Raw genomic sequence first — 10,800 nt, forward strand, 5'->3', positions numbered from 1 at the left:
ACCAGTTCTGTCCCAAACGATGCCAAGGACTTTTCTGTCTTCAGTATCTCCAGTCGCTTGTTCACGTTGCAGTTGTCCGTGTTCAGCTCTTCGAAAACACTTTGCAGCTCCATGGCGCTCGATGACCACTTGCTCAGCTTCATCCCTGCCCGTTGCATTATGACCTGTGCTCCCGCGGTGATTCTCCCTGCTTCGTCCAGCGTATCGGCACCCATGAGCAGATCATCCACGTAAAAGGAGTTGGCCAAAGTGACGGCAATGTCCTCGTCGGGTCCTTTCGTGTTTTGCAGATGATGTTGCAGAGTAGCCGCAAGCAGAAATGGACTCGCGGAAGTCCCGAAAGGCACGCGGGTCATTCTCCAATGTTCAAGTGCTGGCAATGGGGCACCAAGAAAAGGTGGGCTGGAGAACCAGAGAAAGCGCAGTGCATCTCTATCTGATGGTCTGATGCTGATTTGCAGGAATGCTTTCTGAATGTCTGCGGTAATCGCAATCTTGTACATGCGGAAGCGCAGCAAAATGGGTACCAGATCGGAATTCAGTTTTGGACCCTTTTCAAGATGGTCGTTCAAGGACGTGGCTGCGTGACCGTGAGACGAGGCGTCGAAGACGACCCGTAATCTTGCGGAAGTGGAACTGTCGCGGATCACCGCTCTATGTGGCATGTAGTAGCACGTGCAGTCCGAATCCCGCGCGTCGACAGTTGCCCTTTCTGCGTGGTCGTTTTTGGCGTAGGCCCTTATGGCGTCGTCGTACTCCCTCACGCTGCCATCTCGCTGTAGCCGCCGCACGAGACTCTGTAGCCTGCATTTCGCACCTCCAGGTTATCGGGCAATGTGGCCATCCCTGCTTTCCATGGCAGAGCAACTTGGTATCGACCATCGGCGAACGTGATATTTTTCTCGAATTCCTCCATGACGGATGAATTGATCAGCGTATTGTTCTTTTCATCGTCGACAATTCCCACACTCTCCAACTCCTAGAATCGTTTCAGATAGTCCGGTGGGGGTTTCTCTGTTACACCCACACGCAACACGCACACAGCAGTTGTGCTGTCGATGCCGAGGTGGGCAGATAACGTCGTTGGTCCCTGAAACGTCCATCCAAAAACTGTCGAGATTGCCACCAACTTGTCGTTGTCCTTGCTTCGGCATACTTCACCGCTCAGCAGCCGCCACATGTGATCGCACCCAATCAAAACGCTGATTCCAGATTCGCCAGGAATATTTGGGCACGTCACCTCGTCTGCAATGAATCCTTTGTGACGGCGGACAGAACGTATGAATTCATTATCCGTCGGTGTGGCAGTGAGGTCTTTACAGATAAATGGGATCGTCAGGGCCTCGATGATGTACGCTTCGGAGTTGTATTGGCTATGGAGCACTAGCTGCACAATCTTCACCTTTACCACTGGTCTTCTAGTGGTGGTATCGTTGGCAAAGGTGTTGAGTTGCAGTGACGTTTCCCCCACTACCTTGAGCTTGAGTCTTTTCGCTACATCTTCGCGCACGAAGGTACGCTGGCTACCTCCGTCGATTAGTCCCCGAAGATACGTGGTCTTTGAACCGGAAGTTAACCATGCTCGAAACGTTTGCAGTAGGACGTTAGAGTCCTGCCCTACTGGGGCAGTATTTATCGCCACAATATTTGTACTCTCCACTTGACTTTCGTTTTTCTCGCCTGTCTCAGGAGGGGAGCACATGGACGAAGCATGCCGTTTTCCGCAGTGATCGCAAGTAATCCTTGCACGACAGTCCTTCGAGCGATGGCCTCTTTTGGTGCATCTAAAGCAGCGCATATTTTTTGCTAACTTGTTCTTCTTTTCGGACGGAGAGAGGCGGGCCTTGGCACTGTGGCGCAGCGTGATCGGAAGCGTCGCAGAAGAAGCACTTGTTTTGCTACTGCACGCCGTTCTGCAGCACTGCACCCGTTGGAATAAAGCTGCTCGATTTTTGTCGGATCCATTGCCTTTGTTTGGATTTGGTTCCGGTCTCGTACTCCTGAGCGTTCCCGGCTCTCAATTTCAATGCGAAGGAAATTCAGTACCTTTGTTAATTCCTCGTCTGCCTCCAACTCCGATCCGCTGGTCGATTCTTGTTCGTCGGTCGACGTATTACCTGGCCAACCGATGATACTCAACCACCAGATCTTGCGGCAGCGACGTAAACAGAATGTCCACCATCATTAAGGCGTAACTTTCACGTGAAACGCCGAGGGCGCGCAGTCCGCGTACGTGGTTCTGGACGTGGTCGTACAACTTTCTCAGTCCGTGTACGTCGCCGGTTGATCTCACGGCAGGCAGATTGCGAAGCTTGGGACAAATGTTCCCTCTCGATGCGGCATCCGATCTCCGAATCGCTCCTTCAGGATCTCTATGGCGTCATCATAACATGACTCCGTAGCCTGAAGTCCCATGATGGCAGAAGCAGACCGATCCTCGGAGTAATGAACGCAGGTATTGGAACTTCTCAGCCTTCGCAAGGGTGGTGTTATCGTGTATGGTCGTCTTGTAGTGCTCCCAAAATGCTTGCCAGCGTGTTAACTCGCCAGCAAAGCACTGCAGCTGTAGTTTCGGAGCTTAGCTCCAGCGCGTGGTCTTTCCGCTCCTGATGATGCGGGCACAGACGGGTTCTGGGTTGTCGGTTGCTCGGTGACCTGCATGTCGGCAATCCTCGTTCGAAGTTCCGCTATAGCACCATGAGCTTCGTCCTCGTAGGCGATGATGCTTGGTACTCTTCCTCGCGCTCATCTGGTTTGAGTAGTGGTTCAACATCTTTGTTAATCTGTCGTAACTCTGTATCGTTAGAGATGAGTCGGGCGAGTAGGCTCTCTAGCGTTGTCTTGTGGACGTTGTCTTGGGCTCGAAGTTCCGCCAGCTCATTGACCAGTTTCGTAACTTGTGCTCGTCGCGCGGCTCTTTTGCCCTTTAGGCGGTCCATGTCGTCTAGATGCAGTTGGCCTTTCTGATTGCAGCGCAGTTAGTCCCGGGTTTCGGCACCATGTAGTATATTAATGTGACTCTTTAGTGAGGTTGTCACTCGTACAAAATCGCTTCTAACTGGCGCTGCTCCCGCAGAGGAGAAAAACACGACTGCTCTCTTAGGAAGACAGACGAACACTACTTTATTGTACAACAGACGGAAATAGAAGTTCGTACATTGGGTGATATCACCAAGTCCAATTCGGTTAAAGTCACGTTCCAGGCCCCAACCTGCCGCGTATTCGGTTACATACGCGGTCTTCTGTTTATGTCTGGCCCTTAAGGGGGCCGTCTAACAAGTGTCCGTTCGATTCGTTCGTTGTTTCGTTTTTGTATCAATCACGGCCTCCGTCTTCTGGTCTATGCCTGGAAACCACACTTTCTCTCGTATCAGCTGTTTAGCCCTTCACCAGACCCTGGTGTCCCTGGTGGGCAAGGTGGATGACCTGCATTTGGGCATTCTCGTGGATCACCAGACGAGTTCCTCTCAGGACTATGTTGCTGTCAGTGACAGTTAGCTCATCCTTGAGTTGGGCAAAAGGTTTTAGCTTTTCATCTTTCCACAGTATTACGATTGGGACTGTTTCCTCGCAATGCCACCCAGACACGGTCAACGTAACCTGATCGGCTCGTGGGGGAATCCTGCGACTTGAGTGCCCCGGGAGTGATGAACAGGATGAGGCCGGAGTTCACGGGAGAATCGCTCGAACGTGCTTAAGCGGCGGGACATAAACTATGAATTGTATATTTGTGTTTTTCTTGTTCTTCTGTATATACGCGAGATGCTGTAGGACCTCGGGCCTTTTTGTTCGTCCACGCCATGTAGAATAAACGTTCTTCTACAATTGGACCGGGCCCTGCCTTCTCCTTTTCCTTGAGAGCTGACTCGCACGAGAATCGCAACAACTGGATGGCAGCGCTGGGATCTTCGTGCCTAGGCCTTCGTCACATGATGGTGAGTGCTTGATTTTGCCTTTGAAGTACACAGGACAGGTGTATAAGACTGGATACTTGATACATTTGCCGCCTCAGTGTTACGTGCAGATTTGAAGGGCAATCACGACTCAGAGAGATGTTGGCGGACCTAAAGAGAGCCGAACTGCTTTCGCTAGCTACGGAATTAGGGCTTAATGTTGACCGGAAGTTACGGAAAGCTCAGGTGAAGGAGGTGATAGAGGCAGCTGCATTCGATGGTGAAGAGATCGCCGAAGCATTGGAGGAAGTCAGAAATAGAAAAGCTGAGACTGCAAAAGAAAGACAGCTTGAGTTAAAGCGGGCTGGAGGTCGAGGAACTGAGATTGCGTTCAAATGTCCCACAGGAACCCAGACCGAACGCAACGCTCGGGACCGACTTGAAAATGACAAAGCTCCTGCAGCCGTTTAAGATAGGCGACGACATAGGACTTTATCTGGTGAACTTCGAGCGAGTTTGCGAAAAGCAGAAGTTCAATAAAGAGGTGTGCCGCAGAAACTACTCACCCTCCTCCCAGTGAAGCAGCTCAGGTAGTTGCCCGTTTAAGTGCTGGTGATGAGGATGACTACGAGATAGTCAAGACGAGTTTGCTTCGCAAGTACAGACTTTCAGTCGAGGAGTTCCGAAAAAGGTTTAAACAGGAACGAAAGGTACAAGGGCAGAGTTACGTCGACTTCGCGTACGTACTGAGAGCTAACTTTCATGAGTGGATAAAGGGCTCAAAAATAAAGGAAGAGTACGACCGCTTATTTGAGTTTATCTGTCTCGATCAATTCTACCAGACACTTCCCGCAGATATTCGCGTTTGGGTGGAAGAAAGGCCGGACGTAGATAGCGCGCGGAAAGCCGCAGAGCTTGCGGACGACTATGTGGCGCGTAGGGGAGAAAAGGTAGAAAGGGATAATTCCCAGTTTCCGAGAAGGCCACTACCGAAATATCAGCTTCGTAGCACAAAGGGAAACGACCAGACGAGCAGTAAGCAACAGGTAGGACCTGCAAGTAATGCAGAGGGTAGCGAGAAACCGAAAGCGCCTAGGGAGAATGACCAAGAGGCCGTCACGCGAGAAAGAGCGGAAAAAGAAGTTTAAGTCCAAAGGACCGATTATTTGCCATAAGTGCAAAGAAGAGGGGCATTATGCGAGAGGTTGTGGGAGACGCGTTCCCATTTTCCGCTGCGTAGCAGATGATATTCGCAATGATGCGCTTCTGAAGCCGTACACAAAGACTTTGTTAGTGAACGGGGTAGAGTGCACTGTCCTAAGAGACTCCGCTGCCACTATGGATGTGGTGCACCCGAAGTACGTGAAAGACTCAGATTATCTTTCGGAATGCGCTTGGGTCAGGCAAGTAGCCGAAGAAAACAGCGTTTGTCTGCCCATGGCTCGGGTGATCGTTGAGGGACCGTTCGGAATCGTGGAAACAGAGGCTGCAGTTTCCAAAAATTTGCCGGAAACGTACCCGTATTTGTTTTCGAACAGATCCGAGGCGTTGTTGCTGAAAAGGGGATGTAGGTTTGCCGATGCAAACGTTATGGCGCTCACTAGAGCGAAAGCGCGACTTCTTGCGGACGAGCTAAGGTACGTCACAACACCGGAGAACAGCGGAAATGATCCGACTGATTCCACATGCGAACAGGACAAAGACGTTGGCGAGGCAGCCGCCGAAAAGAATGACCCGCTCTTAGTTCAACCAGACGCAACTACTTTTGGCAAGTTGCTAGAAGTTGATCGAACGACGTTGGTAAGAGAACAAGAAAAAGATGCGAGCCTCAAAAATATAAATATTGAGCGACGTGAGGGAATCGCTGACAGAAACATTACTTTCTATAAGAAAGATGGCGTGTCTACCGTAAATACCAGGACAAAAAAGGGAAGCAGTATGACAAGATCGTAGTTCCGTCGCCCTATCGGGGTGACATTCTGAAACTGTGTCGCGACAATACCTTGGCAGGACACCTCGGTATCAATAAGACCAAGCAAAGGCTGTTGCAATAATTTTACTGGCCTCAATGTTTCAAAGGGGTGGAATGCTTCGTAAAATCATGTAACACATGCCAGAGGACGGGAAAACCAAACGAAAAATGGAAAGCACCGCTCGTGAAAGTTCCAATTATAACGGAACCCTTTCGCCGTGTTGTCATCGACCTTGTGGGACACTTCCTACGACTAAGGCAGGTCACAAACATATTTTGACGATGCTGTGTCCGGCAAGTAAGTTTCCGGAGGCAGTGCCGCTAAAAGAGGCAACCTCAAGCGAAGTGGTGGACGCGCTCCTCTCCGTATTTTCGCGGATCGGTTTTCCAGCGGAGATCCAGAGTGACCAAGGAAGCGTTTTCACAAGCACGACTTTTCTCAGCAAATGTGGCATTAAGTTATGCCACAGCTCGGTGTACCATCCGCAGAGCAATAGCGTAGAAAAATGGCACTCTGTTCTGAAACGAGTGCTCCGCGCTCTTTGCTTTGAACATAAAATGGAATGGGATCTATGCCTTCCCGCCGCGCTGTTCGCCTTGCGTACCGCTCCTCATGAGGCGACGGGTTTCGCCCCAGCAGAGTTGGTTTATGGGAGGAATTTGCGGTCACCACTTCGTATGGTGCGCGAACTCTGGGAAGATCAAGGGGTGTACAAGACAGTCGTCGAATACGTGTTGAATCTGCTCAACCGTATGGGAGCTACTCAGGACATTGTGGAGCACCAGTTGAGAGAAGCACAAACGCGCGCAAAGAAGTACTATGATAGGAATGCCAGGCTTAGACGCTTTCGTGTGGGCGATCGGGTCATGATTTTGAGACCGTGCAGGCAAAACCGCTTACAGGTACAGAGGGAGGGCCCCGTTGAAGTCGTGACCGTACTTTCGGACACAAATTACGCTGTGAGAATGAACGGAAGGAGGAAAGAGCTAAGAGTTTACCACTGTAACTTAATGAAGCCCTATCGTGAGCGCCAAGCGATAGTGAGCATGGCATTAGGCAGCTCCGACGAAATTTGTGCTGAAATGCCACTTTCGATCGGTGAGATAAGTTCGACCACAGTGGACAGAGTAGTGAACGTAGCAGTTGACTCATCTCAGGTTAATGAGAAACAACTAAACGAGCTACGCGATTTGCTAGGTCGGTTTCAGGACGTCTTTTCAGACAAACCGGGAAGAACTTCTCTCGTTTCACACGATATTGAAGTAGAGTCTCAAGACGCTGTCAAATGTAAACCGTACCGTCTGTCTATGAATGAGAAAGATATACTGAAGAAGGAAATCGATAAGATGATCGAACTTGGTGTTATAGAAGAGGGTACCAGTGATTACACCTCTCCTATTATCCTAGTGAGAGCACCAGGCAAAGATCCTCGCCCATGCGTGGATTATCGGAAACTGAATGCGGTCACCAAGGATCTTATATATCCCATTCCGAATATTGAGGAGAGGATAGAGACAGTAAGTCGAGCGAAGTACATTTCGGCATTCCACTTGATCCGCGGGTACTGGCAGGTCCCCCTGACGGAAACGGCGAGCCGATACGCGGCGTTTGTGACACCCTTCGGCACGTATCTCCCTAAGGTTATGTCCTTCGGATTGAAAAACGCACCATTCTGCTTTTCTCGGCTAATGGATCATGTACTTCAGGGCTTGGACACTTTTGCACTGCCGTACCTGGATGACGTAGCTGTTTTTTCGAATACCTGGGAAGACCATTTGGAACACCTAAAGACTGTACTTCAGAGATTTCGCGATGCCGGCCTCACCGTCAAGGCAGAAAAATGTCAACTTGCCCGTGGCAGTATAAGTTACTTAGGACATGTTGTGGGGCAGGGAGCGCGGCGTCCGGCCGACGCCAAAATAGCGGCAGTGCGCGACTTTCCTCAGCCTCCCACAAAGAAAGACATAAGATCTTTCCTGGGCCTAACAGGTTATTATCAGAGATACATTAACAGATATTCCGAAATCGCGGCCCCGCTGACGGATGCTCTCCGAAAGAGAGCCCCTGAGCGTGTAGAGTGGGACAAAGCCAGGGAAGACTCTTTTCGTTGCTTGAAAAATGCGCTCACTACTGAGCCTGTATTGCGTGCTCCGGATTATCATCGCGAGTTTCTAATCCAGTGCGATGCCACTGCCAGTAACAGGGGTTTAGGCGTTGTACTTTCCCAGGTAAATGATGAAGGGGAAGAACACCCAGTTCTATTCCTGAGCAGGAAGCTGCACGTTAGGGAGGAGGCGTATAGCGCAACTGAAAAAGAATGCCTGTGTATGGTATGGGCCATACAGAAATTGTCTTGCTATATCAATGGGTCAAAATTCATAATTGAGACGGACCATTGCCCATTGACTTGGTTGAAGCAAATGTCCCCTAAAAACGGTACGCTACTTCGTTGGAGCTTGTCATTGCAAGAACACCAATTCGAAGTACGCTACAAAAAGGGAAAAGATAACGGCAATGCCGATGGCCTCAGTAGAGCAGCTTAATGCCCTAAAGCTTGCTGTAACCTGAGCAAATGCAAAGATGCAAAATGCAAATGTTTTCCGATAAGTGGGAACTATTTTAGGTAATCTAAATACACGCATATGAACGAAATTTAGTGAGTGTGGTTGGGTTTTCTTATGTCTGTTATCCCCTCATATGGGAAATGATTGCCTCGCTACTTATTTCGCGAAGTTTAAATATGTACTTTTGACATGAAAGTAATAATGTCCTGTGTATGAATAAGGCTGGTCGGGCACTGACTAGAGTGTTGTCGTGAGGCTTGTTCAAGAAATCCGTAGTGCTGTATGCCATGTGAACACATCAGTTTGTCTCATCGTCTAAGGACCTTGAAAAGGGAGCCTGCGTCTCTGAGCGAAACGACAAGACAGAAAGCAATGTTCTACCTCCATCTGAGCCATGAGCCTGGCCTGCTGCATACATCACGCCGTCGTCTCACTTCATCGGTGCAACGTGAGTTGCCACCTCATCGCAAGACTTCCGGGCGGGGGAGGAGCTATTACGATTGGGACTGTTTCCTCGCAATGCCACCCAGACACGGTCAACGTAACCTGATCGGCTCGTGGGGAAATCCTGCGACTTGAGTGCCCCGGGAGTGATGAACAGGATGAGGCCGGAGTTCACGGGAGAATCGCTCGAACGTGCTTAAGCGGCGGGACATAAACTATGAATTGTATATTTGTGTTTTTCTTGTTCTTCTGTATATAAGCGAGATGCTATAGGACCTTGGGCCTTTTTGTTCGTCCACGCCATGTAGAATAAACGTTCTTCTACAATTGGACCGGGCCCTGCCTTCTCCTTTTCCTTGAGAGCTGACTCGCACGAGAATCGCAACAACAGGCGTTCACGAGACTTTCGATCATCTGCCCGTAGTGCGCTGATTAAACTGTTCATCTGCGCATCGTTCTTGTATGCATCTTCGATGTCGTGCACGGTTAGTGCGTTTGGCGTGGCTGCCTTCATTACAAAGGAGATGTATTCTTCATCTGCGTCTGTTTCTCGGTAAAGCTTGATTTCTTGCGGTGAGGGAGGCGGATGCCTGGACAAATAATCCGCAGGATTGTCCTTTCCCGGGATGTGCTGGATCCCGAACAGGTAGTGTTGCAGTCGGAGGCTTAAACGTTCTAGTCTTGCTGACAGTTTTGCACTGGGGTTTCTCAGGTGGACACCAACGGTAGATGGTCTGTCTTTACTGTGAAGTGTCCCCCAGCGAGGTATACTCGGAAGTGTTCGATAGCCGACACAATTGCAAGCATTTCCTTGTCAATCTGAGGACATGGCTTCTCAGTCGGGTTTAGTGCTCTGCTGCAGTACCCCAGGATACTGGGTATCTTGTCCCTTTTTCTCTCTTGAACCAAAACGCCGGCTAATCCATCAGGTCCAGCATCGGTGAGGAGATATGTGTCTTTGCTGTCGTCAAAGTACGCCAGAGTGTGCGCTTGGGACATGGCCTTCTTCACATTGTCGAGTGCCAGTAAAGGTGGTTCTTTTCTCCTCTCACTTGAATCCCCGAGGCTGGCCAGTTGTCGGTGATGATGACGGTTGAGTTGCAGGTACTCGACAGCAGACGATCTTCAATGCTTGGTAACAGGTTTCTTTACAGCAATGGATTTTAAGTGGACAAAAGTTACATCATATGGCAAAGTCACTCCGAGCCTCCGAGCAGGTCCGTTTGCTACGGAGTCCGCAGGCCAAGTCCCTCTCATTTCCCAAACTCCCCCGCTCTCTGGGTTGTTTTTCGTCCCCCAGATGTCCTCCTTTCGCGCTATTCAAACGAAACACTCAGCAAAAATATCACAAGACAACACCCTTCGCACAACCGTTAGCTCGACTGACCCAACGTCTTCGAACTCAAAATTTATTACTTCTTCTCGTCGGCTACGGACATATGCGAGGCGCGGCTCACAGAAACCCGAGCCTTAGTGTCTTGGAGTCAGAATCTGGTGATGGCTTCCAGACCACCTGTGTGGGAGGAACAACGGTAAAACCTCACGGTGGCCGGTCGTTTTCCGCGAAGTGCGGGGAGAAGTAAACACAAAAATAATGAGCCATTCGATCGCAGAGGAAGTTTCCACTTTACACCTCCCACCACAAGAGTGTGACAGGGCATTTTTGTTCTGACACAATCAAAACTACTTCCTGTGCGACTCTCTCTAGTGACAATGACGACATACATAATGCACGAATTATGAAAAAGCGAACCAGCATATACAGAGAAGACCACTTGCAGAAATTCGGGGTCCAACAAACATGCACAATATAAAAGACCGCCTCACACTAACCTAGAGAGCGCGTCGTCTTCATTTGCGTGTTTTTCTCCCCTCCGGTTCATAACGGTAGGGTTGTCACTTTTTGCTTTCCACCGTTTCCTACGG

The 10,800-nt window shown here is 49.8% G+C and overlaps 1 protein-coding gene across 1 annotated transcript; it reads left to right on the forward strand.

Annotated features, from left to right (window-relative positions):
• Positions 1-3,342: 3,342 nt before the first annotated feature.
• Positions 3,343-8,828, forward strand: LOC135376767 (uncharacterized). Its single transcript, XM_064609242.1, has 5 exons — positions 3,343-3,493; positions 5,134-5,296; positions 5,432-5,693; positions 6,355-8,094; positions 8,733-8,828. Exons 1-5 carry the CDS (start codon positions 3,343-3,345, stop codon positions 8,826-8,828), a joined length of 2,412 nt encoding a protein of 803 aa, XP_064465312.1.
• Positions 8,829-10,800: the final 1,972 nt, after the last annotated feature.

Source organism: Ornithodoros turicata, unplaced genomic scaffold (genome assembly GCF_037126465.1).
Source record: "Ornithodoros turicata isolate Travis unplaced genomic scaffold, ASM3712646v1 ctg00001285.1, whole genome shotgun sequence".
Classification (NCBI taxonomy): domain Eukaryota; kingdom Metazoa; phylum Arthropoda; class Arachnida; order Ixodida; family Argasidae; genus Ornithodoros; species Ornithodoros turicata.